The sequence below is a fragment of the Lissotriton helveticus genome, chromosome 12 (assembly GCF_964261635.1).
Source record: "Lissotriton helveticus chromosome 12, aLisHel1.1, whole genome shotgun sequence".
Taxonomy (NCBI): Eukaryota; Metazoa; Chordata; class Amphibia; order Caudata; family Salamandridae; genus Lissotriton; species Lissotriton helveticus.
The window spans coordinates 699690681-699718428 of NC_136073.1; the positions used below are offsets into that span (position 1 = coordinate 699690681).

The window sequence follows — 27748 nt, forward strand, 5'->3', positions numbered from 1 at the left end:
CCTTTGCTATAAATATAGTATACCTATATCTAACCCCAAAATGGACACATATACTCCTATCAGTCACTCCTATGGCAGGCCTTATCAATCCTGAAGGCAGAGTGCTTGGAATTATGTGAGATGGTGCTCTGGCATGAGCTGAGCCTGTCTGCAGCTTGCGGAACCAAGTCCTAATAGCTGTTCCATGATAACGCTATACCATATACTCTTAAGTGCATTATCAACCTCGCGGTTAAATGCTAACTCTGGTATAGCATTATCAAAACATGTCGAGTAAGGTGTCATACGAATTGGAATACTAACCCCTCGCCAATTCTGGCGACGGGGTTAGCATTCCACCCTTCGAGAGGGACACGACATGTATGTAACTGTGAACCCTGGTTAAAGTTAACTCGATCCTTGGCATCACAAAATGGATGCTGCCACCACAGACACAAGTCTGACCTCCTGCTGCTGGGAGTCCTTCCAGCGAGGGAGGCTTGGACAAAGGGTTTCCTGCCTTGGGAGGTGCTAGCACCACCCCAGACAGGATTTTGTGTATTGGGTAGGACAGGCCTGAAAGGAATGGGACATGCCTGGGGCACACAAGGTGTCCTGTGCATACACTGGTTCAAACCAGTTGCTGGGGCATCCCTGCCCCAGCTCTGGCGGGAAACCGGACAAAGGATAGGGGGTGTAACCACCCCACTTCCTGGTCCCACCCATAGGAGCGACCTAGTCGCAGTACAGCCCCCTTTAGCAGGATAAAGGTAGGAGCTGGTCCCATTCCAAATTAGATTAATTCTGAACTAAAACTCTACAAGAAGAAACTCTGGACTTCAACTTTCTACGACAGAAGACTGAAGAAATCTCCCTTGTGGGCAAGGAGTGTCCACCCTGCAACTGCAGGCACCATCAAGCGTCCAGCGGCTTCACTTTGTCGTCTTCCCTCGAGGATCCAGACTTCAGAGCCCGACGAGACCCGCATTCCCAGACCTCTCTGACCTCAACTCACATCTGCAGCACAGCTGAGATCCGTGGGTGCGACGAGACACGTGGGACCGGCTGTAGGAGAGTAGGGTCTGCAATCCTATGATCACCCAGATTTTTGCTTTTTGCTTCACTGGTTTACGACTTACCCTGGCTGTGGGCCTGCTAATCAGACCCACAGCCTAGCTGTTCTCTCTACTCCAAATTGTACCCAGGTACTGAATTGGCACTGGGCCCTCTCCAAGTCCCTGTACCCAGGGCAGAGGTGCACCCAGAAGTCTCCCAGGGGCTGCAGCATGTATTATGCCACCCCTGGGCTGACTAACTAAACAGACACAACTGGCTGCTTGACAGCTGGGGGCAAGGAGGTGTAATCACCCCTGCTCTAGATATAGTATACCTATATCTAAACCGAAAATGGGCACACAGATCTCCTATCAGTCACTCCTATGGCAGGCCTTAACAATCCTGAAGGCAGAGTGCTTGGAATCGTGTGAGATGGTGCTCTGGCATGAGCTGAGCCTGTCTGCGGCTTTCGGGAGCTATCCCTTAGCCGTTTCCATGATAGCGTCAGACCATATACTCTTAAGTGCCTTATAACCCTCGCGGTTATGGTAACTTTGGTCTGACATTATCTAAACATGTCGTGTAAGGTGTCATACGCTTTGGAATACTACCCCCTCTCCAGTTCTTGCGACGGGGGTAGCATTCCACCCCTCTAGAGGGAGAAGACATGTTGGTAGCCTGTAACCCCGGTTAAAGTTGAACATAGCCTCAGCTCCACAAAATGGATGCTGCCACCGAGACACAAGTCTGCCCTTCTGCTGCTGGGAGTCCTTCCAGCGCGGGAGGCCTGGACAAAGGGTTTCCTGTTAGGGGCGGTGCTAGCACCATCCCAGACAGGGTTATGTGTATCCCAGGTAGGCAGGGCGTGAGAGGAAGGTGACTGCAAGTGGCTCCCCAGTGCTCACTGTGCATAGGCCGGCTCAAACCAGTTCCTGGGGCACACCAGCCCCTGAGCTGGGGAGAGACCGGACAAAGGAGAGGGGTGTAACCACCCCCCTCCTGGTCCCACCCATGGGCAGGACCTAGTCGCGTGCCAGCCCCCTTTTTGAGAATAAAGGTAGGAGCAGGCCCCCTTCCCAAATTAGATAATTCTGAATCTTGACTCCTTTCCACGAAAGAACTCTTGAACTACTTCTGAAGACTCTCCCTTGTGGCCAAGGAGTAGCCACCCTGCAGCAGCAGGCACCATCCAAGCATCGCGGTCTGCTGTAAGTCTCTCCTCCGGATCAAGACTGCCCAGCTCGACGAGAACCGGCTTCCCTGGCACCTCTGACCTCTACCTGCATCATCAGCCCAGCTGAGATTCGTGGGTGTGACGAGACCTCGAGGGACCGGCCATCTTCAAGACTGCACGACGCTTGCCCAGCACGACCGCCGAGGGATCCTCGAGTGAGTGCTTTGGGGTTTGAGAAGCCCTGACCTTGAGCAGCTCCAGCACCGAAGTCCAGCCCCCTTGCATCCACGAGATCTGCGCGGGGCCCTTCTGCTCTTTGCTGCTCACCGCGTTGTCCAGGTCACTTGCCCGTTGGCTAGTGGCCCTTCTGACAACGAACCACGACGACAACACCGCTGGTCTGGTTGCTCCAGACTGGCCCTTGCTCCCCTCCAACAGAGGAGCACCCAGGACACTCCTGGTCCTCTCCAGACGCCATCTTGAGTCCACTGCGTGGGCTTGCATTTGCCAAGAGTTGTTGTCCCAATCCTGGGTCCAGCGATGTCGACAGCAGACACCTTCGTGGGACAGCTCGCACCTCCATCCTGGTCGCCGACAACGCCTCCTGGTCCGAGAGACTGCAGAGCCCAGCGTCGCCCACTCACCTGGTCGAGGTGACTTCGCCCGGTGCCATCCTGGTGCCCACCTAATCACTGGCTAGTGATTCAGGACTTGGTCCCCTCTGCTTACAGGTATCCATCTTCATCGATCCAGGCTTGGATCACATCGAACTTCATCACTGGTCGCCTGCCAGCAACTTCTTCTTTCAGGCTCCATAGACTGCAACGCGGATTCCTGACGTCTTTTCAGAACTATGCAGCCGCAGCCCCTGGGCTAGGTAACCTGAGCATTTCGGTGCTCCAGCATAGCTTAACTATCTAAGTGTCCAGATCCTTTTTCGTTTCAGCTCTACCTAGTCGGGTTCGCCCGCTAACACTAACTTTGCATTTACTAGCCTCCATAGACTTTGTTCCGCATCCCGCGTGAGAGTGCCCACTCTGCACCCGATCTCCCTAGGCCTCCTGCTCGTAATCTAAAGGTTCAGTAGTCTAGTCCTAGCGATCCCAAAGCCTCTGAGAATAGTTACTTACCTGCTAGTAATTCGCATTCCACTTTTGTAGTATATGGTTTTTCGTGCCTCTCGGGCATTTGTGTAAATTGTGCGACTTTCAGTATTTCTTTGAGTTTTGTATTCTGCTTAGCTCCCTGACTCATAAAGAGTTCAGGGTAGTCTTGTTATAAATAAATATACTTTATTTTCATAACAACTTGTGTGGTGTCCTTTCACTTGGTGTTCAAGGGGTAAATGTGATGTTAAAACAGCTGGCTTAACACGCCCTCTAGAGTTTAGCCTAAAGACTGCTCTTGTCCATGCTACTAGGATAGCTGGTCTATCAGGTTGACTTACAACCAATCATCAATAAGGGTCGTTTGGAATGATACATAGTGACCACTAGAATAGTGAGCACTGCATATCCGGCCAATTTCTCACACCGGCCATCTTGGAGAAACTGCACTTTGCTTCCAGCACGACTTCCGAGGTAAACTCGACCAAGTGCTTTGGGGATTGAGAAGCCCCAGCCCCGAGCAGCTCCTGCACCGAAGATCAGCCCTCCAGCCTCCACGAGATCTGCGTGGGGCCCTTCTGCCTGTTTGCTGCTCGACGCGTTGTCTGGTCACTTGCCGGCTGGCTAGTGACTGTGAGAAGTTGGCCTGATATATAATGTTCACTATTCTAGGGAACACTTTGTATCAGTCCAAACAACCCTTATTGATGTTTGGTTGTAAGTCAACCTGATTAACCAGCTATCCTAGTAGCATGGACACGTGCAGTCTTTAGGCTAAACTCTAGAGGCCGTGTTAAGCCAGCTGTTTTACCATCACATTTACCCCTTGAACACCAAGTGAAAGGACACCACACAAGTTGTTATGAAAAATAAAGTATATTTATTTATAACAAGACTACCCTGGCTCTTTGAGACAGGGAGCTAAGCACACAACAAAACTCTTAAAGAAATACTTAGTCGCACAATTTACACAAATGCCCGAGGGGCACGAAAAACCATATACTACAAAAGTGGAATGCGAAATACTAGCAGGTAAGTAACTATTCTCAGAGGCTTTAGGATCGCTAGGACTAGACTACTGAACCTTTAGATTACGAGCAGGAGGCCTAGGGAGATCGGGTGCAGAGTGGGCACTCTCACGCGTAAGGCGGGAAAAAGTCTATGGAGGCTAGTAAAAGCAAAGTTAGTGTTTTCGGGCGAACCCAACTAGGTAGGTCAAAAACGAAAGTGGATCTAGACACTTAGAGAGTTGGTCTACGCTGGAGCACCGGAGTACTCGGTTTACCTAGCCCAGGGGCTGCGGCTGCATAGGGTTCAAATGTCGTCGGGTTTCTTCGTTGATGAACCAGGAGCCTGAAGGAAGAAGTTGCTGGCAGGCGACCAGTGAAGAAGTTCGTGGGGATCCAAGCCTGGATCGGGGAAGAAGACCTGTAAGCAGAGGGGACCAAGTTCTGAATCACTAGCCAGTGATTTAGGTGGGCACCAGAGTGGCACCGGACGAAGTCACCTCGACCAGGTGAGTGGGCGCTGCTGGGCTCTGCAGTCTCTCGGACCAGGAGGCGTTGTCGGCGACCAGGATGGAGGTGTGAGCTGTCCCACGAAGATATCTGCTGTCGACGTCGCTGGACCCAGGATTGGGGCAACAAGTCTTGGCAAATGCAAGCCCACGCGGTGGACTTAAAATGGCGTCTGGAGTGGACCAGGAGGGTCCGGGGTGCTCCTCTGTTGGAGGGGAGCAAGGGCTAGTCTGGAGCAACCAGACCAGGGGTGTTTGTCGTCGAAGTTTGTCGTCAGAGGGCCACTAGCCAACGGGCAAGTCACCTGGACAACGCGGTGAGCAGCAAAGAGCAGAAGGGACCCACGCAGATCTCGTGGATGCAAGGGGGCTGAACTTCGGTGCTGGAGCTGCTCAGGGTTGGGGCTTCTCTTACCCCAAAGCACTCAGTCGAGGGTCACTCGGTGGTCATGCTGGGCAAGCGTCGTGCAGTCTTTAAGATGGCCGGTCCCTCGAAGTCTCGTCACACCCACGGGTCTCAGCTGGGCTGAAGATGCAGGTAGAGGTCAGAGGTGCCAGGGAAGCCGGTTCTCGTCGAGCTGGGCAGTCTTGATCCGGAGGAGAGACTTACAGCAGACCGCGATGCTTGGATGGTGCCTGCTGCTGCAGGGTGACTACTCCTTAGTCACAAGGGAGAAATCTTGAGAAGAGTCTTGAGTTCCTTTCGTGGAAAGTCGGTTCAGGATTCAAAGATGATCTAATTTGGAAGGGGGCCGGCTCCTACCTTTATCCTGCAAAAGGGGGCTGGCACGCGACTAAGTCCTGCCCTATGGGTGGGACTAGGAAGGGGGGTGGTTACACCCCTCTCCCATGCCGGGCTTTCCCCAGCTCAGGGGCTGGTGTGCCCCTGGAACTGGTTCAAGCCGGCATATGCACAGTGTGCACCGGGGTGCCACTTGCAGTCACCTTCCTCTAAAGCCCTGCCTACCTAGGATACACAAAATCCTGTCTGGGACGGTGCTGGCACCGCCCCTGGCAGGAAACCCTTTGTCCTTGCCTCCCGCGCTGGGAGGACTCCCAGCAGCAGGAGGGCAGACTTGTGTCTCGGTGGCAGCATCCATCTTGTGGAGCTGAGGCTATGTCTGACTTTAACCGGGGTTACAGGTTACCAACATGTCGTGTCCCTCTAGAAGGGTGGAATGCTAACTCAGTCGCCAGAATTGGCGAGGGGTTAGTATTCCAATTCGTATGACACCTTACTCGACATGTTTTGATAATGTTATACCAAGGTTAGCATATGACCGCTGTAGGAAGGTAGATCCCTGACTATGGTTGCCCCCAACTTTTTGCCTGGTGTTTTGCTGGTTTTCTGACTTAGTTGACCTGGGGCCCTGCTATTCAGGACCCCAGGCCTACTGCCCTCTCTTTAAAATGGATTCCATGTACCCTAGGTACATATCTAACTGGATACTGAGTCACCTTATCAGTCCCTGTACAGTGTACCTTAGGTACCCAGGGCATAGGTGTACCCAGGGCCTACCAGGGGCTGCAGCATGTATTATGCCACCTCTGGATGGCCATCAAAATCTTACACAACTGGCTGCACGACAGCTGGGGCAAGGTGGTGTAATCACCCTTTGCTTTAGATAAAGTATACCTATACCTAACCCTAAAATGGACACATGTATTCCTATCAGTCACTCCTATGGCAGGCCTTATCAATCCTGAAGGCAGAGTGCTTGGAATAATGTGAAATGGTGCTCTGGCATGAGCTGAGCCCGTTTGCAGCTTGCGGAACCAAGTCCTAATAGCTGTTCCATGATAACGCATACCATATACTCTTAAGTGCATTATAATCCTCGCGGTTATATGCCAACTCTGGTATCGCTTTATCAAAACATGTCGAGTAAGGTGTCATACTAATTGGAATACTAACCCCTCGCCAATTCTGGCGACGGGGTTAGCATTCCACCCTTCTAGAGGGACACGACATGTATGTAACCTGTAACCCCAGTTAAAGTCAGACATAGCCTCAGCTCCACAAGATGGATGCTGCCACCGAGACACAAGTCTGCCCTCCTGCTGCTGGGAGTCCTCCCAGCACAGGAGGCAAGGACAAAGGGTTTCCTGCCAGGGGCGGTGCCAGCACCGTCCCAGACAGGATGTTGTGTATCCTAGGTAGGCAGGGCTTTAGAGGAAGGTGACTGCAAGTGGCACCCCGGTGCTCACTATGCATAGGCCGGCTTGAACCAGTTCCAGGGGCACTCCAGCCCCTGATCTGGGGAAAAGCCCGGCAAAGGAGAGGGGTGTAGCCACCCCCCTCCTAGTCCCACCCATAGGGCAGAACTTAGTCGCGTGCCAGCCCCCTTTTGCAGGATAAAGGTAGGAGCAGGCCCCCTTCCAGATCAGATAAATCTTTGAATCCTGAACCAACTTTCTACGAGAGGAACTCAAGACTCTTCCTAAGATTTCTCCCTTGTGACTAAGGAGTAGTCACCCTGCAGCAGCAGGCACCAACCAAGCATCGCGGTCTGCTGTAAGTCTCTCCTCCGGATCAAGACTGCCCAGCTCGACGAGAACCGGCTTCCCTGGCACCTCTGACCTCAACCTACATCTTCAGCCCAGCTGAGACCCGTGGGTGCGACGAGACCTCGAGGGACCGGCCATCATCAAGACTGCACGACGCTTGTCCAGCACGACCACCGAGTGACCCTCGACTGAGTGCTTTGGGGGTAAGAGAAGCCCCGACCCTGAGCAGCTCCAGCACCGAAGTTCAGCCCCCCTGCATCCACGAGATCTGCGTGGGGCCCTTCTGCTCTTTGCTGCTCACCGCGTTGTCCAGGTCACTTGCTCGTTGGCTAGTGGCCCTCTTGCGACGCTTCACGACGACAAACACCGCTGGTCTGGTTGCTCCAGACTAGCCCTTGCTCCCCTCCAAAAGAGGAGCACCCTGGACCCTCCTGGTCCACTCCAGACTCCATTTTAAGTCCACCGCGTGGGCTTGCATTTGCCAAGACTTGTTGCCCCAATCCTGGGTCCAGCGACGTCGACAGCAGATACCTTCGTGGGACAGCTCGCACCTCCATCCTGGTCGCCGACAACGCCTCCTGGTCCGAGAGACTGCAGAGCACAGCAGCGCCCACTCACCTGGTCGAGGTGACTTCGTCCGGTGCCATCCTGGTGCCCACCTAAATCACTGGCTAGTGATTCAGAACTTGGTCCCCTCTGCTTACAGGTCTTCTTCTTCCCTGATCCAGGCTTGGATCACCACGAACTTCTTCACTGGCCGCCTGCCAGCAACTTCTTTCTTCAGGCTCCTGGTTCGTCAACGAGGGTTTCCGACGCCACTTGAACCCTATGCAGCCGCAGCCCCTGGGCTAGGTAAACCGAGTACTCCGGTGCTCCAGCATAGTCCAACACTCTGTTCGGATCCACTCTTGTTTTCGACCCACCTAGTCGGGTTCGCCCGAGAACAGTAACTTTGTCTTTACTAGCCTCCATAGACTTTTTCCCGCCTTACGCGTGAGAGTTCCCACTCTGCACACGACGTCCCTAGGCCTCCTGCTTGCAATCTAAAGGTTCAGTAGTCCAGTCCTAGCGATTCTAAAGCCTATGAGAATAGTGCTTACCTGCTAGTAATTTCGCATTCCACTTCTTGTGTATATGGTTTTTCGTGCCCCTCGGGCATTTGTGTAAATTGTGCGACTTTAAGTATTTTCGTAAGAGTTTTGTTGTGTGCTTAGCTCCCTGTCTCATAAAGAGCCAGGGTAGTCTTGTTAGAAATAAATACACGTTTATTTTCATAACAACTTGTGTGGTGTCCTTTGACTTGGTGTTCAAGGGGTATATGTGATGGTAAAACAGCTGGCTTAACACGCCCTCTAGAGTCTTAGCCTTAGACTGCTCGTATCCATGCTACTAGGATAGCTGGTCTATAAGGTTGACTTACAACCAATCATCAATAAGGGTTGTCTGGACTGATACATAGTGATCACTAGAATAGTGAGCACTGCATATCAGGCCAACTTCTCACAACCGCGAGGTACATAATGCACTTAAGAGTATATGGTATAGCGTTATCATGGAACAGCTATTAGGACTTGGTTCCGCAAGCTGCAAACGGGCTCAGCTCATGCCAGAGACCATTTCACATTATTCCAAGCACTCTGCCTTCAGGATTGTTAAGGCCTGCCATAGGAGTGACTGATAGGAATATATGTGTCCATTTTAGGGTTAGATATAGGAATACTATATCTAAAGCAAAGGGTGTGTACACCACCTTGCCCCAGCTGTCAAGCAGCCAGTTGTGTCTGTTTAGTCAGCCCAGGGGTGGCATAATACATGCTGCAGCCCCTGGGAGACTTCTGGGTGCACCTCTGCCCTGGGTACAGGGACTTGGAGAGGGCCCAGTGCCAATCAGATATGTACCTAGGGTACATGGAATCCATTTTAACAGAGAGAGCAGTGGGCCTGGGGTCCTGAATAGCAGGGCCCCAGTCAACTAAGTCAGAAAACAAGCAAAACACCAGGCAAAAAGTTGGGGGCAACCATAGTCAGGGATCTACCTTCCTACAGTGACCTCCTAGACGACGATCCTTGAAATCTACTCTGCTGGTCTGGTTGCTCCAGACTGGCCCTTGCTTCCTTCCAAAAGAGGAGCACCCTGGACCCTCCTGGTCCACTCCAGACGCCGTTTCCACTCACCGCGTGGGTTGCCTTTGCCAAGGCCTGTTGACTCCAAATCCGGATCCGACAGCGAGAGCCTGCGTGGGACAGCTCGTGCCTCCATCCTGGTCTTCGTTGACACCTCCTGGTCCACGTGGCTGCAGAGACAAGCGTCCACTCTTCACCTGATCGCTACGACGACATCTGGTTCCTTCCTGGTTCCATTCCAGTCACTGGCTAGTGACTGTGAACATTGTCCCCTCTGCTTTCAGATCTTCAGCATCTCTGATCCACCCTTGGATCACACCGGACCTCTTCTTCCTGGTCGCCTGCAGCATCTTTTCTTTCAGGCTCCATTGACTTCAACGCAGAAACCCGACACGACTTCGCACCTATGCACCCGCAGCCGTGGGTGAGGTAACAAGGGCATTTCAGTGCTCAAGGGTAGCTTGACTCTCCTAGTGTCTAGATTCACAGTTGATTAGTCCTAACCAGTCAGGATTGTCCGTACTCACCTTTTTCTTGAACTGTACTGTCCATAGACGTTGTTGCGCATCTCGCGTGTGAGTTCACACTCTGCACACGCGTCCCGTGGGCCTCCTATTACTTACCTAAGGTTAGGGTAGTGTAGTCCCAACGATCCTACAGCCTCTGGACAGCTCCATTCCTTTTATCGACTCTCACATTCCACTTATTTAGTATATGGTTTGTCGTGCCCCTAGGGCACCATTGTAATTTTGTGCAACTTGTAGTATTTTTCATAAGAGATGATCATGTGCTTAGCTCTGACCTCATAAAGAGTTCAGAGGTGTTGTTATTAATAAATATACTGTTTATTTTCATAACAACCTGTGTGGTGTCCTTTCATCTGGTATTCAAGGGGTTATATTGTGGTAAAACAGCTGGCTTCACATGCCAAAAGAGTTTAGCCTAAGACTGCTTTGTCCATGCTACCATTAGGATAGCTGGTCTATAAGGTTGACTTACAACCAATCACCATAAGGGTTGTTTGGACTGATACAAGGTGATCACTAGAACTAGTGAGCATCATATATCAGGCCAACTTCTCACACTGGGGATATTCTAAGGTAAGGAATCTATCACCAACGTGTCTCTTTCAGATGTACTAAGGCGACAACATAGAACCCACTGCCCCCAATCATTCCATTCCTGTCGGGGATATGTCTCCCAATTTCTCCCTGTCTGGAACACAATCGGACAAATGGGTACTAGAAATTATCCAGTATTGGGGTATCTTTCATAGATTCACATGCCTGAATCATTCCCCGTTGTCGAGATGGGAGTCCCATGGTAAAATACAAAAGCGGTGCCATAAAAAAAAAATAGGTTACAAAGGCCCAAAGGCCATCCATTAGTAGCCTATCTACGTCCTTTTCAAAAAAGGACCAAAAATTGGCTCCAGCCAATCAGCTGTTAGCACTATCTGGAAAACTCCCTGCAGAATCAAGTTTTGCAGCGTGAATCTTTCTGGATTCTCTATGCTGTGCATATTCCGCAATCAGGTAGTTGGGTCCGGAATCGTAGTCTTTTTTTTCTCTTTTTTTTTTTTTTTTTTTTTGTCGTAGCCCAGGTGGGCGTCGACCTCCCACCATTTGGTGTACTTTCGGTGACGTCGGCGTGCTTCCGACGGAAGCTATCACCCTTGGGCGCCATCTTCAGTTTCTTTTTTCCGCCGTTGGGTCTGGATCGTCGCGTGAAGCTCCAGAAGTTTTGGAGGAGAAAAGGAGGAAATACAGCAACTCTTCAACGGTGAAGACCGTAGAAGATCGGGAGAAGAGGACCATTCGAGAAGAGATGACGAAGCAAGGAGAGAACTTTGAAATCTTCGATGTCCTTGGAGGAATGCGCACACAGGGGGCCCCCTGAGCGCAGGGATGTACAAGACACCCTTTAAATTCTGCAAGAACTGCCACCACAAGTTCGCACAGAAAGACCAGCACCCGGTCTGCAACCTCTGCCTGCCAATCGACCACGAGAGGAGAGACTGCAACGCCTGCTCCGTCTTCAAGCCGAAGACACTCCGAGTTCGAGAAAGACAGAGGACAGCTCACCACACGATGCAGGGCAAGGGCTAAGCCCCGACGCTTTATGAACTGGGCCTCTCCGACGACAAGGACAACATCGCCGAAGGTCCAGATGACTTCACGGTCGCAGAGACCGATAAGAAAACGCCTGACAAGGTAGGAGAGTCTACTACCCCAAAAACACCCACAGGGTCTCGAAATCCAGAGGCAGACTCACGAAAGTCTGAGCCCAGAGCCTCGAAAGGAGCACCGGCGCCGAACAAATCGACGACCGAAGCTGCATCCTCCGAAAAAGAACCCAGCGGATCCTCTGAGAAGGACTCCCGGAGGCCGAAGACCAGCGAAAAGCAAAGGTCATCGAAGCAAGCCCCCGAAAAAGGGCCTTCGACTTCGAAAGAAAAGGAGCCGAAGAAAGTTTCGACGACGACGCCGAAAAGAGCGGCCGAAACGCTCGACGACGAGCAGGCCGCAGGGATGCAGAGAAAGAGAAGAAGGCTCGAGGCCGAAATGGAGAACATCCTTCAGAGAAAGAAAGACTTCGATGAAAAAATGAGAAGTTACAAGATCCCCCTCGAAGCCGGCACAAACCGTCGCTGAGGTACATGAGCTCGAGGAGTTCGACGTCGAAGAGACGCCAAAAACTCCTGAACCCTCGGAGCACGAAGAGGAGGAAGACCTCTACTACACAGAAGGGGATTACGGGGAGCAGCAGTCCAGCTACGGCTCAGGTTCCTCGACGGCCCAAGACCAGGAATGGCAGGACATCGAGGTCGAAAACCCGGAGGAGGCTGTGGAAACATACCCCTCGAGGCCTTCGCCACCGGATGACATTGGGGCATACAATGAGGTGGTCAGGAAGGCGGCAGCAGCTTATGGAGTTAAGCTGGAAGAGGAGAAGCCAAAAGCAGACTTCCTGCTGGAGACATTGCTCTCCATACAGACAAGAAGCCAGTTCTTGCCCATGCTCAAGAGTATCACAGACCAGGGGAAGGAAGCCTTCAAGGACCCGGCTACATGCAGATCAGTAACGCCGAGGACGGAGAAGAAGTACAAATTCTCCTCCCAAGACCCAGCTTACATCAAGGGATCCGTCACAGCAGATTCAATAATCGCTGCAACGGCCAGGAAAAGGGCAAACGTCCCAACAACATCTGGACCTCCACCTGACAAGGAAAGCAGGAGGATGGATCTAACTGGCAGGAAAATTGAGAGGAACGCCGCAACGCACTGGCGGATGGCGAACTCCAACGCCCTCCTAAATAGACATCAATACCAGCACTGGGATGAGATGGGCCAATTGCTCAAGCACCTCCCGGAACAATACCGTGAGAGGGCATCACACCTTGTGGAAGAGGGGAAAAACATCGCCAACTCGTGCCCGAAGACAGCCTTGGATGGGGCAGAAACATCCAGCAGACTGATGGCTATAGGCATCACCGAGAGAAGGCAAGCCTGGCTCAGGATCTCAGGCTTCAAGGCTGAGGTTCAGAACAACATCCTGAACACACCCTTCAACGGTGAAACACTGTTCGGAGCCCCAGTTGATGAAAAGCTCACCCAACTGAAGGACAACGAGACGGCAAGGTCCATGGGGGCCCTGCAATTCAGGGGAATGAGAAGGGGCACTCCTACACGGAGGCCGAACGGCAGAGGGGGAAGTCAGCGAGGAGATTCTCACCAGAGTTTCCACCAGGGGCAGCAGAGTGACAACCAGGGCCAGCAGAGGCAAATCTGGAACTACCAGAGCAGGGGCCAGTCCTTTTGGTCAAGAGGAAATGGACGGGGCCAGAGAAGGAGAGGCGGTGAACAACCCCCCTCTAAGTGACTTCACACGGAAGAAGGTGCTCTCCCACTCAAACCCCTTCGGGGGAGGAGCACGGGAAAACAAAGAGGAGAGGGCTACACGGACAAGACACAAAGGAACATGTGACGCCGGTAGGAGGAAGATTGAGATTTTTTCTCCAGGAGTGGCGAAAAATAACAGACAAGTGGATACTCAACATTATGCAGTTCGGATACTGCATAGAGTTGGAAAAGAGACCACCAAACAGAAAACCAAAGAAAAGTCAGCACTCTGGAAGAGAGCTGCAATTACTGCAAGAGGAAGCTCAAGAACTCCTCCTCAAAGCGGCCATCGAACGGGTTCCTTTCAAAGAACGGAACAAGGAAGTGTACTCAAACTACTTCCTGGTGCCAAAAGTGGACGAAAGTCTAAGACCCATCCTGGACCTACGGTTCCTAAACAAATACGTCAAAACTCAAAAATTCAAGATGACGTCCCTACAAGAGGTCATCCCACAGATAAAGGTCGGGGACTTCTTGTCCACTGTAGACCTCAAAGATGCGTACCTGCACATCCCCATGAACAGGCAGCACAAGCACATGCAAAGATTCACAGTGAACAAGGATCACTCCCAATTCACGACCCTGGCATTCGGCCTAAAGTCCGCACCAAGGGTGTTCACCAAATGCCTCGCGGCAGTGGCCGCACATCTAAGAAAGGGGATACACGTGTACCCCTACCTCGACGACTGGCTAGTAAAGGCAAGCTCTTACAGGACATGCAAAGATTATGCAGGACAGGTGACAAGAACGCTGGCAAGCCTGGGTTTCTCCACACACTGGGGAAAATGCTCGATGGAACCAGAGCAAGTGAAGATCTTCCTGGGAGCTCAGATCGACACCGTCCAATGCAGGGTGTTACCCAGCGAAAAGAGAACCCTCAGCCTACTGAGGGAGAAAAGTCACTACCAGAAGGGGCGAGCTCTGACAGTGAGGACTGTGAGCAAGATCTTGGGGATGATGGCGTCATGCATACACCTGGTCCCCAATGTACGCCTACAAATGAGACCACTCCAAGAGTGGCTGCAACAGCAATGGTCACAAGCTACAGGAAGTTGGGGGGATCTAGTGGTTGTAACGCACAGGGTGCAGGAAGAAATAAGGTGGTGGACCAAGGAGAGAATAACAGAATGGAAACCTCTAACACCACCGGACCCAACAGTGACCATCACCACAGACTCATCCCAGAAGGGGTGGGGCGCACACATGAACAGGATCAGAGTGAGGGGTCTGTGGAGCCCTACAGATTCAGTCAGACACATCAATTACCTGGAACTGAAAGCAGTTATGCTAGCCTTCAAGGCTTTTCAGAAACAGCTGTACAACCAGAAGGTGCTAATACAAACAGACAACACCACAACAATGTTTTACATAAACAAACAGGGGGGAACTCAATCGTTCCCTCTGTCAAGCTTGGCACAGGAAATCTGGAAATGGGCTATACCACTAAAAATAGACCTGCTAGCCATACACCTGCCAGGTAAGGACAATGTAGAAGCGGATTGGCTCAGCAGGCAACCTTCAGCGTCCCACGAGTGGGAACTCAACAGTCAGGAAACAGAGACTATTCAGGAAATGGGGCACGCCAACAATAGACCTGTTAGCAACACGCCGGAATGCAAAATGCCAATACTTTGCATCCAGGCTGTGAGAAGTTGGCCTGATATGCAGTGCTCACTATTCTAGTGATCACTATGTATCATTCCAAACGACCCTTATTGATGATTGGTTGTAAGTCAACCTGATAGACCAGCTATCCTAGTAGCATGGACACGTGCAGTCTTTAGGCTAAACTCTAGAGGGCGTGTTAAGCCAGCTGTTTTACCACCACATTTACCCTTTGAACACCAAGTGAAAGGACACCACACAAGTTGTTATGAAAATAAAAGTATATTTATTTATAACAGTACTACCCTGAACTCTTTGAGTCAGGGGGCTAAGCACAACACAAAACTCTTAAGAAAATACTTAGTCGCACAATTTACACAAATGCCCAAGGGGCACGAAAAACCATATACTACAAAAGTGGAATGCGAATTACTAGCAGGTAAGTACTATTCTCAGAGGCTTTGGGATCGCTAGGACTAGACTACTGAACCTTTAGATTACTAGCAGGAGGCCTAGGGAGATCGGGTGCAGAGTGTGCACTCTCACGCGGGATGCGGAACAAAGTCTATGCAGGCTAGTAAATGCAAAGTTAGTGTTATCGGACGAATCCGACTAGGTAGAGCTGAAACGAAAAAGGATCTGGACACTTAGATAGTTAAGCTATGCTGGAGCACCGAAATGCTTAGGTTACCTAGCCCAGGGGCTGCGGCTGCATAGGGTTCAAAAGACGTCGGGAATCCTCGTTGCAGTCTATGGAGCCTGAAAGAAGTTGCTGGCAGGCGACCAGTGAAGATGTTCGATGTGATCCAAGCCTGGATCGACGAAGATGAAGACCTGTAAGCAGAGGGGACCAAGTTCTGAATCACTAGCCAGTGATTAGGTGGGCACCAGGATGGCACCGGGCGAAGTCACCTCGACCAGGTGAGTGGGCGACGCTGGGCTCTGCAGTCTCTCGGACCAGGAGGCGTTGTCGGCGACCAGGATGGAGGGGCGAGCTGTCCCACGAAGATATCTGCTGTCGACGTCGCTGGACCCAGGATTGGGGCAACAAGTCTTGGCAAATGCAAGCCCACGCGGTGGACTCAAAATGGCGTCTGGAGTGGACCAGGAGGGTCCGGGGTGCTCCTCTGTTGGAGGGGAGCAAGGGCCAGTCTGGAGCAACCAGACCAGCGGTGTTGTCGTCGTAGTTCGTCGTCAGAAGGGCCACTAGCCAACGGGCAAGTGTCCCGGACAACGCCGTGAGCAGCAAAGAGCAGAAGGGCCCCACGCAGATCTCGTGGATGCTGGAGGGCTGGACTTCGGTGCTGGAGCTGCTCAGGGTTGGGGCTTCTCAAACCCCAAAGCACTCACTCAAGGATCCCTCGGTGGTCGTGCTGGGCAAGCGTCGTGCAGTCTTGAAGATGGCCGGTCCCTCGAGGTCTCGTCACACCCACGAATCTCAGCTGGGCTGATGATGCAGGTAGAGGTCAGAGGTGCCAGGGAAGCCGGTTCTCGTCGAGCTGGGCAGTCTTGATCCGGAGGAGAGACTTACAGCAAACCGCGATGCTTGGTTGGTGCCTGCTGCTGCAGGGTGACTACTCCTTAGTCACAAGGGAGAAATCTTAGGAAGAGTCTTGAGTTCCTTTCATGGAAAGTAGTTTCAGGATTCAAAGATCTGATTTGGAAGGGGGCCTGCTCCTACCTTTATCCTGAGAAAAGGGGCTGGCACGCGACCAAGTCCTGCCCTATGGGTGGGACTAGGAGGGGGGTGGTTACACCCCTCTCCTTTGTCCGGTCTCTCCCCAGCTCAGGGGCTGGTGTGCCCCAGGAACTGGTTTGAGCCAGCATATGCACAGTGAGCACCGGGGTGCCACTTGCATTCACCTTCCTCTATAGCCCTGCCTACCTGGGATACACAAAACCCTGTCTGGGATGGTGCTGGCACCGCCTCTGACAGGAAACCCTTTGTCCAAGCACTCCTCGCTGGAAGGACTCCCAGCAGCAGGAGGTCAAACTTGTGTCTCGGTGGCAGCATCCATTTTGTGGAGCTGAGGTTATGTCCAACTTTAACCGGGTTACAGGCTACCAACAGGTCTTCTCCCTCTAGAGGGGTGGAATGCTACCCCCGTCGCCAGAACTGGCGAGGGGGTAGTATTCCAAAGCGTATGACACCTTACACGACATGTTTAGATATTGTCAGACCAAAGTTACCATAACCGCGAGGATTATAAGGCACTTAAAAGTATATGGTCTGACGCTATCATGGAAACGGCTAAGGGATTGATCCCGAAAGCCGCAGACAGGCTCAGCTCATGCCAGAGCACCATCTCATACGATTCCAAGCACTCTGCCTTCAGGATTGTTAAGGCCTGCCATAGGAGTGACTGATAGGAAATCTGTGTGCCCATTTTAGGTTTAGATATAGGTATACTATATCTAAAGCAAAGGGTGATTACACCACCTTGCCCCAGCTGTCAAGCAGCCAGTTGTGTCAGTTTTTGTATGGCCAGCCAGGGGTGGCATAATACATGCTTCAGCCCCTGGTAGGCCCTGGGTACACCTATGCCCTGGATACCTAAGGTATACTGTACAGGGACTAATAAGGTGACTCAGTATCCAATCAGATATGTACCTAGGGTACATGGAATCCATTTTAACAGAGAGAGCAGTGGGCCTGGGGTCCTGAATAGCAGGGCCCCAGGTCAACTAAGTCAGAAAACCAGCAAAACACCAGGCAAAAAGTTGGGGGCAACCATAGTCAGGGATCTACCTTCCTACACAGGCAACCAGAGGCACTGTCACAGGGGAATGCCCTATGGATAAGCTGGTCAAAAACATTTGCCTACGCTTTTCCCCCGATACCACTGATCCCCAGGGTTCTCAACAAATGCATGAAGAGCAACATGACGCTCATCCTGGTGGCACCACAATGGGCCAGACAGACCTGGTATTCTCAGATAATGGAGATGGCGTAGGGGCCACCCCACCAGTTTTCAAAAAGAAGAGACCTACTCTCCATGAAAAGCGGAGAAGTTCTACACCCAGAGCCGGAGAGCATCAACCTCTCAGCCTGGCTCCTGAGGACTTAGAGTTCGCACATCTAAAACTACCAGAGAGCACCCTGCGGGTGCTGCGAGAGGCAAGAAGGCCCAGCACACGCAAGTGCTATGGGGAGAAAAGGAAAAGATTCACTCAATGGTGTTGCAAGAAAAAACTTCATAGGAAACTGACCAGGGAATCCACAGTGCTAAGATACCTCACGCACCTAATTAAGGCTAAGCTAAGCTCATCCTCGCTGAGGGTGCACCTGGCAGCGATTGTGGCATACACAAGAGGAGAAACAGGGAGAAGCTTTTTCACATCCCAAGTCGTAAAAAGATTCCTAGAAGGGGCTAAAAGAATAGCGCCACCAAAGAGAATGCCGCCGCTGGCCTGGAACTTAAATGTGGTACTGACGGAGCTCATGAAAGCACCTTTCGAACCCATCCACAAAGCATCACTGCAAATGCTAACGATGAAGACGGCCTTTCTGGTAGCAATCACCTCGCTACGTAGGGTGAGCGAACTGCAGGCTCTCACACTGCAGGAACCCTACATCCAGATACACAGTGACAGGGTCGTGATGAGAACAGACCCACACTTCATGCCAAAGGTGGTGTCAAGGTTCCACATGAATCAGAGTATTTAGATTCCTAGCTTCTTCCAAAACCCCACTACAAGCGCTGAGAGGTCGCTCCACACCCTAGACGCAAGAAGGGCTGTGATGCACTACATTGAAAGGACGAAGGAACACAGGAAAACAAAACAGTTCTTCGTATCCTTCGCAAACAGTTACATGGGCAAACCAGTGACTAAGAACACCATAGTTCGATGGATCGCACAGACAATACAATTCTGCCACAAACCAGCTGGCCAGGAGCTAACAGGAGGGGCACAGGCCCACTCCACCAGGAAGAAAGGAGCAACAATTGCCTTTCTAGCCAACACACCAATTGAGGACATATGCCTGGCGGCAACATGGGTTTCAGTGCACACTTTCACTAAGCACTATTGCGTGGATGTACAAATGAACAAAGAAGCACAAGTAGGACAAAAGGTGCTTCAACATATTCAACAACCAACGCTCATCTTCCACCCAACCGCCACAAAAGTAACGAAAACCGCTACAAAATCTATGCACAGCATGGTGAATCCAGAAAGTTTCACGCTGCAAAACGAATAGTTTCTTACCTGTCGGTGTAGTTTTGCAGCTTGAAGATCTTTCTGGATTCACTAGCGAACCCACCCGCCTCCGCCAGAAAGATGAGGCTGGAGAAGAAGGTGGAAACACATGGAAAGAAAGCAAGTTGAAACTTAAGATACGTGAAGAGATACGTGGAAAGATACGTGAAAAGAATTGCGTTGAAAAAACGATTAACAAACATAGCCGTGGATTCACTACAAAGACAGAAAAGGAAAAAGGAGACAGAAAAAAGAATCCGAAGATGGCGCCCAAGGGTGGTAGCTTCCGCCGGAAGCACGCCGACGTCACCGAAAGTACACCAAATGGTGGGACGTCGACGCCCACCTGGGCTACGACAAAAAAAAGAGATAAAAAAGACTACGATTCCGGACCCAACCACCAATTTGCGGAATATGCACAGCATAGTGAATCCAGAAAGATCTTCAAGCTGCAAAACTACACCGACAGGTAAGAAACTATTTGTTCTCTTCAGATTTTCACAGCACGTCGTGTGGAAGGGAGTCTCCCTGAGTGCTACTCAGTTTTTTCCTTATATTCAGCTGTTCTGAACATTGTCAGACAAAAATGGCCTCTTCCGCCCTTGCAATACCTGTTTGAAGTGAGGTTCCATGTAGAGCTACATAAAGAATGTATTTATTGCCTTTATCCAAGGCGAAACACTGTAAAATCTGTCACCTTTTCTAACAAGACCCTCAAGGACAGAGGGAAGATTACTTGTGTTGCTTCAATCCTCAAAACAGGCTCTCTTCAGATGAGGAAGAACTGGCTTCATCTCACAAAAGGGCTAGATCACAGGAAAAATCTTCATGTGAGGGAGGAAAAACAACGTAACCCCCCCCCCCCCCCCCAAAAAAAATCCTCCCTCCGACGAAGACCCAAGTAATTTAGTTTCTGGTCGCATCCCTGAAACCGTTCAATGCAAAGCATTCTTTTCTCGAGACAGATGCATCTTCAAAGGTTGGCATGGACCATTTCAAGAATAAAGTCAGTTTCTGTACGAATGTTCAAATCGCTCCTAGGGATGTGCTCTTCAGCAATAAATGTAATACCCTTAGCAAGACTAAAGATGAGACCTCTTCAGGAGGTACTACAGAAAAAGTGGCAACAAGGTTTGGGATTTTTCGAAGATGTGATTTGAATAACGAGAAGGAAGGTGGTAAACACTTCAATGGTGGTTCCAAACGACAAATCTTGTTCAAGGCCTAACCTTTCTACAAAGTGCCCCAGATTTCCTTCTGACAAGACGCCTCCATGGAGGGATGGGGAGATCATCTGCAGGATTTACAAATCCAGGGCTAGTGTTCTTTGATATGGAAAAAATAACACATCAACAGATTGGAACTCAAAGCCATATTCCTATCTTTTCACGCTTTCCTGCCAAGAATACCAGGTTCCTCAGTGCTGGCCCGCACTTACAATACAACCAGCATGAACTATATAAACAAATCAGGAGGAACGAAATCCATGATGCTACCTCAGGAGGCTCAGGATTTATGTGAATGGATGACGCTCCATGGAATCTCATCTAGGGCCGAGCATGTCAGGGGTCTACACAATACCCTTGCAGATACACTAAGCAGGTAAGCTAGAGCAAGCACAGGTGGACAGGATCTTTCACAGATGTGGGAAACCAGCGCTGGACCGGTTTGCAATGAAGGAGAACGCAAAATGCCAGGATTATGCCAGCAGGTTCCCAGAACTGGGGTCAAGGGGTAATGCCCTTAGAAAGCGAAGGTCAGGGATTTATGCCTACTCTTTTCCTCCATCTCATTAACCCCCAGGGTACTAAGCAAGTGAAGTCGGAAGGATGTTGCCTAATTTTGATTGCACCACGTTGGCCCAGGCAGTATTGGTTCCCGGTGATACTTCTGTTGTTACAAGAAAGACCCATTCGTCTTCATCCATCACCAACGATGTTATCGAGGAACAAGGGCCAAGTGATTGATCCGGATCCACATTCTCTGCTCTTGAACGCATGGATCCTGAATTCCTAGAGTTTAAGGATCTCAATATTTCACAGGACTTTGAAGAAATACTTGATAAATCCCGTGCTGAAAGCACTATCAAGACTCATTGTCTGAAAAGGAAAAGATTCTGTTGCTGGTGTGGAAGGAACAAAGTTCATCCATTGCAAACCCCTGCTGAGCAGATTTCACCTCACTAGCTAAGTCAAGGCTCACCTTTTCTTGAGTGAAAGTTCACCTGGCTGCAATATCCCAGCTTCTATGGCATTCTTAGGAAATATACCCATATGACATCTGCAAAGCTGCAACATGGTCAACACCTCACACATTCACAAAACACTATTGTGTAGATGTGTTAGCAAGAAACAAGCTAGTGTGGGCCAAACAGTTTTACGTACACTGTCATACAACTGCAACAGTTACAGGTTAGCCCCCGCTTTGGGAGATAACGCTAGATAGTCTATGCAAACCATGTGATGTACAGTTCCCATGCCTCAAACAGAAAATGCTACTTATCCAGTATGCATCTGTTCTTTGCTTGTAGAGCTGTAGATTCACATGCGCCCACCCGGGTACCTATATTTGTTGCAGTGACATCTTACTTAGATACATATATACAAGGACATCTCTTTCTACTAATCACCAACTCCATTATCACCCTCCGTGGCAAAACAATGGAGTTGATGCTTATGCGCACTATCACCGAAAGGAGGAGTCGCCTATCTTGTGACTGGAAAAGACTTCTTTAAAGAAAAACAAAGTGCAAACATCTGGACCCAACACTAGATGGCAAGCTATGTAAATGTTGTGATTCTACAGCTGTACATGCCAAGAACAGATGCATACTGGGTAAGTGCAGGAAGCTGGCTCTGTATATACTATGTCAAAGTGAGGTGTAGTGTACACAGTCCAGTGGAACCCCAAAGGTAGGCAGAGGTAAAGTTAGATAGCAACTCACTCCATTTGTGGTAGTGTAGTCAAGCAGTAAGGCAGTATCAGAGGACAGTGTTAAGCATTTGTTGTACACACTCAGTCAGCAAATTAATTCACACACTCAGACTGTACTTCAGACAAATTGTTTTTGTATAAAAATATTCTTTATTTTATTTCCTAGAACCAAGCAAGCCTGGCACAGGTAAGTGATGAATACTTTGCAGTAAATATATAGATTGTAATTTGATGACAGTAGTGTTACTGATAATGCAATGATTTAGTAGAATACAGTACATATTCTTTGTATAGAATTTTGAGTAAAACTACTGGTAAGTTACTTTTCAGATTACTTTTCTTACAGTTTATTATACCTGTATACTACACTGGGACAAGTAAAATCGTTTTTGTTAGTACATTTTTAAAGATTTTCTTTAGGTTTTCAAGCTGCACACTTAAAAACTTTTTCAAGAGAAACAGTCAGTGTTAATCCTATGGAGGAAAATAGTATCGGTTTTAGGGTAAGTATTCGGTAGTGGGAGTTGAGGTTCTGGGGGTAGACTCAAGGGTCCTCCAGGGACAGGGATACACTCTCGTTACACCCTCTGCGGCACTAGGGCTGCCGGGTGCAGTGCGCTGAGGGCCCAATGTTATCCAACGGTGACTGCTGATTAGGAGGCCACTTAGTTGTCAGAGCAAATCTCCTGGACTTTAGCTCTGGGCAAATGGGGATACAAAGTAGCACCAAAGGTGCACCCTCAGTGGAATTGGGGCAGCCAGGTGCAGGGTGCTGTTTCGCTGTCAGGCGCCCTGTTTGCAGTGGGGAACCTATGTTTTGCAAAGGCACTGTTTGCTCAGGGACGAAGGTCTTCTGGGTGCGACCACCACTTTGAGGGGTAAGTAGGGATGTTTGGGGTTAGGCACAGTCAGTTGGGGCCACTCAAGCCGTGGGGCGTCGGGTGCAGGGGTGCCTTTTAGGGTCGGATCTTCTTACCAGCTCTGGGTCGCGGTTAGACATTCTGGATTGAGGCTGCAGGCGTCGGCTTGAGGCAGGTCAGGGTCGCCGGATCTTAGGTTAGATTCTCTGGTGAGACCTCGTTGTGTTTGCCCTCTCGAGCTCGTACCGTGTACGGCAGGTGCAGAGTGGTGCGTATTTGCAGTGTCCAGCCGGAGTCAAAGGTTGCAGATGAGCAAATACTGTGTTCACAGGAGACAGTCTTTGTGATTGAAGGCAGGCAGGTCCTCCGGGTTTTTCGAGGCTGCTGGCTGCACGATACATCTGGATTTCGCAGGAGTAGGTTTATGATGGAGACAAGCCGGTAGGGCTGGGACCAAGTCAGTGGGTGTCTCCCTCTTAGCTTTGGCACATCTTTTCTGTCCTTTCTTCTTTTCTTGATGGTTCTTGTCTGAGGAAGCAAGGTTCAGGGGCGCCCCTTAAATACTAGATTTAGGGGCATTAGAGGTAGGTAATGTGGTAGGGACCAATGGGTCCCTTCCCTGGGGTGGGTACACCCCCTATTATGCCATCCTCCAGTGGGAGGGGGCTTAAGCCTTTCCCTGGTTGGCTAGGTCCTCCCTCATCCGCAAGATGGTGGGGACAGAGTTGTGCTTCAACTAGCCTCCCTCACCTGAGGGGTGGAGTTGGTAGAGGTGTGCACACCTCTCCCTCACTTGTTTTTCCCTCCCAAAGTGGAGGTCCGAACCAGTGGGGACCAGTTGCTGAAATCAGCAAGTGGCCTGGGGAAGGTCACAAAGGCGGCAAGCCTTTAAAGCTTCCCCTTCGTGAACCCTGCCCATCCTGGGGGAGGAGGAGGCTTGAAACCTCGTCCCAGGAAGTGCATTGATTCAGGCCCATCAGAGCAGCAGGCTCTCGATCCAGGGGTCCAGAAACCTGTCTGGTCGTGGCAGCTGTAAGCTGCCAGTCAGCCTGGACACTAGTGGAAGGTCGTTTTTCAGGGTACATCTCTTTGATGCCCTCTGTGTGCATTTTTCATTCAGTCCCACACTGGCATCAGTGTGGGTTTAATGTGCGGAGACGTTTGATACCAAACTTCAGTTTGTCTAGCCATTATGGTGCTGTGGAGTTCGTAATGACAAGCTCCTTGCACCATATACTCTTAATGACAGCACTGCGCTTACAATGTGTAAGAATGGACTTAGACACTGTAGGGGTACAGGGCTCACACACTTGTACCCTCACCACTGGTATAGTGCACCCAGCTAGAGGGCTGACTAGCCAATGCCAGGGCATTGTGGTGTACAGCAAAACACACAAGTGCTGCATGGCTCACAGGTATGCCATGTCGACTCTTCACATTGTTCTGCACCAAAACGCACAGCCTACAAAGTGTGTGTGTGTGTGTGCACAGGACCTCTAAGGGTAGCACAATACGTGCTGCAGCCCCTAGAGGCCTTTTCTGGACACAGTGCCCTGGGTACTTGTGGTACTCTTTACCAGGGGCTGACTTGTGGCCTAAGATGCCAATTGGGTTTATTCTTCAATGCAGTTTTAGGGAAAGAACATAGTCCCTGGTTAGCAGGAGCCCAGGGCACACTCAGTCAAAGCACATCAGCAATTAAGCAAAAAGTGGGGGCAACGATGTAGAAAGAGGGCACATTCTCACAGATAGTTACTGTAGGAGAGTAGGATCTGCAATCCTATGATCACCCAGATTTTTGCTTTTTGCTTCACTGGTTTACGACTTTCCCTGGCTGTGGGCCTGCTAATCAGACCCACAGCCTAGCTGTTCTCTCTACTCCAAATTGTACCCAGGTACTGAATTGGCACTGGGCCCTCTCTTGTGTCCCTGTAACCAGCGCAGAGGTGTACCCAGAAGTCTCCCAGGGGCTGCAGCATGTATTATGCCACCCCTGAGTTGACTGACTAAATCAGACACAACTGGCTGCTTGACAGCTGGGGCAAGGTGGTGTAATCACCCTTTGCTTTAGATATAGTATTCCTATATCTAAACCTAAAATGGACACATATATTCCTATCAGTCACTCCTATGGCAGGCCTTAACAATCCTGAAGGCAGAGTGCGTGGAATAATGTGAAATGGTGCTCTGGCATGAGCTGAGCCCGTTTGCAGCTTGCGGAACCAAGTCCTAATAGCTGTTCCATGATAACGCTATACCATATACTCTTAAGTGCATTATGTACCTCGCGGTCATATGCTAACTTTGGTATAGCATTATCAAAACATGTCGAGTAAGGTGTCATACGAATTGGAATACTAACCCCTCGCCAATTCTGGCGACGGGGTTAGCATTCCACCCTTCTAGGGGGACACGACATGTTGGTAACCTGTAACCCCGGTTAAAGTCAGACATAGCCTCAGCTCCACAAGATGGATGCTGCCACCGAGACACAAGTCTGCCCTCCTGCTGCTGGGAGTCCTCCCAGCGCAGGAGGCAAGGACAAAGGGTTTCCTGCCAGGGGCGGTGCCAGCACCGTCCCAGACAGGATTTTGTGTATCCTAGGTAGGCAGGGCTTTAGAGGAAGGTGACTGCAAGTGGCACCCCGGTGCTCACTATGCATAGGCCGGCTTGAACCAGTTCCAGGGGCACTCCAGCCCCTGATCTGGGGAAAAGCCCGGCAAAGGAGAGGGGTGTAACCACCCCCCTCCTAGTCCAACCCATAGGGCAGGACTTAGTCGCGTGCCAGCCCCCTTTTGCAGGATAAAGGTAGGAGCAGGCCCCCTTCCAGATTAGATCATCTTTGAATCCTGAACCGACTTTCCACGAAAGGAACTCAAGACTCTTCTCAAGATTTCTCCCTTGTGACTAAGGAGTAGTCACCCTGCAGCAGCAGGCACTATCCAAGCATCGCGGTCTGCTGTAAGTCTCTCCTCCGGATCAAGACTGCCCAGCTCGACGAGAACCGGCTTCCCTGGCACCTCTGACCTCTACCTGCATCTTCAGCCCAGCTGAGACCCGTGGGTGTGACGAGACCTCGAGGGACCGGCCATCTTCAAGACTGCACGACGCTTGCCCAGCACGACTCCCGAGTGACCCTCGACCGAGTGCTTTGGGGTAAGAGAAGCCCCAACCCTGAGCAGCTCCAGCACCGAAGTTCAGCTCCCCTGCATCCACGAGATCTGCGTGGGGCCCTTCTGCTCTTTGCTGCTCACCGCGTTGTCCAGGTCGCATGCCCGTTGGCTAGTGGCCCTCTGACGACGAATTTCAAAGACAAACACCGCTGGTCTGGTTGCTCCAGACTGGCCCTTGCTCCCCTCCAACAGAGGAGCACCCTGGACCCTCCTGGTCCACTCCAGACGCCATTTTAAGTCCACCGCGTGGGCTTGCATTTGCCAAGACTTGTTGCCCCAATCCTGGGTCCAGCGACGTCGACAGCAGATATCTTCGTGGGACAGCTCGCACCTCCATCCTGGTCGCCGACAACGCCTCCTGGTCCGAGAGACTGCAGAGCCCAGCAGCGCCCACACACCTGGTTGAGGTGACTTCGCCCTGTGCCACTCTGGTGCCCACCTAAATCACTGGCTAGTGATTCAGAACTTGGTCCCCTCTGCTTACAGGTCTTCCTCTTCCCCGATCCAGGCTTGGATCCCCAAGAACTTCTTCACTGGTCGCCTGCCAGCAACTTCTTCCTTCAGGCTCCTGGTTCATCAACGAAGAAACCCGACGACATTTGAACCCTATGCAGCCGCAGCCCCTGGGCTAGGTAAACCGAGTACTCCGGTGCTCCAGCGTAGACCAACTCTCTAAGTGTCTAGATCCACTTTCGTTTTTGACCTACCTAGTCGGGTTCGCCCGAAAACACTAACTTTGCTTTTACTAGCCTCCATAGACTTTTTCCCGCCTTACGCGTGAGAGTTCCCACTCTGCACACGACGTCCCTAGGCCTCCTGCTTGTAATCTAAAGGTTCAGTAGTCCAGTCCTAGCGATCCTAAAGCCTATGAGAATAGTTACTTACCTGCTAGTAATTCGCATTCCACTTTTGTAATATATGGTTTTTCGTGCCCCTCGGGCATTTGTGTAAATTGTGCGACTTTAAGTATTTTCTTAGGAGTTTTGTTATGTGCTTAGCTCCCTGACTCATAAAGAGTTCAGGGTAGTCTTGTTATAAATAAATACACTTTATTTTCATAACAACTTGTGTGGTGTCCTTTCACTTGGTGTTCAAGGGGTATATGTGATGGTAAAACAGCTGGCTTAACACGCCCTCTAGAGTTTAGCCTAAAGACTGCACGTGTCCATGCTACTAGGATAGCTGGTCTATCAGGTTGACTTACAACCAAACATCAATAAGGGTTGTTTGGACTGATACAAAGTGTTCCCTAGAATAGTGAACATTATATATCAGGCCAACTTCTCACAGTTACTGGCTCTGTTGGATGTTTCCCTGGGTTATGGAGTTAGGACATGTACCGATTGGGTTCTGTGTTCAGTGCTTAACAGTGCTCACTGCGTGGTCCACTCAATCTCTTAACTACCGCTGTGAGAAGTTGGCCTGATATATGATGCTCACTAGTTCTAGTGATCACCTTGTATCAGTCCAAACAACCCTTATGGTGATTGGTTGTAAGTTAACCTTGTAGACCAGCTATCCTAATGGTAGCATGGACAAAGCAGTCTTAGGCTAAACTCTTTTGGCATGTGAAGCCAGCTGTTTTACCACAATATAACCCCTTGAATACCA

At 50.6% G+C, this 27748-nt stretch overlaps 1 protein-coding gene across 7 annotated transcripts in view; it reads left to right on the plus strand.

Annotated features, from left to right (window-relative positions):
* Positions 1 to 27748, plus strand: part of CNOT1 (CCR4-NOT transcription complex subunit 1) — a 1826813-nt gene that overhangs the window by 1115785 nt on the left and 683280 nt on the right. For 5 of the 7 annotated variants that reach the window (XM_078668607.1, XM_078668606.1, XM_078668608.1 and 2 more), the window contains one exon: positions 22271 to 22291. The exons of the other annotated variants lie outside the window; for them this stretch is intronic. In XM_078668607.1, the coding sequence (XP_078524733.1) occupies positions 22271 to 22291 (21 nt within the window). The remainder of the gene's footprint in view (positions 1 to 22270; positions 22292 to 27748) is intronic. 7 annotated transcript variants of the gene reach the window in all.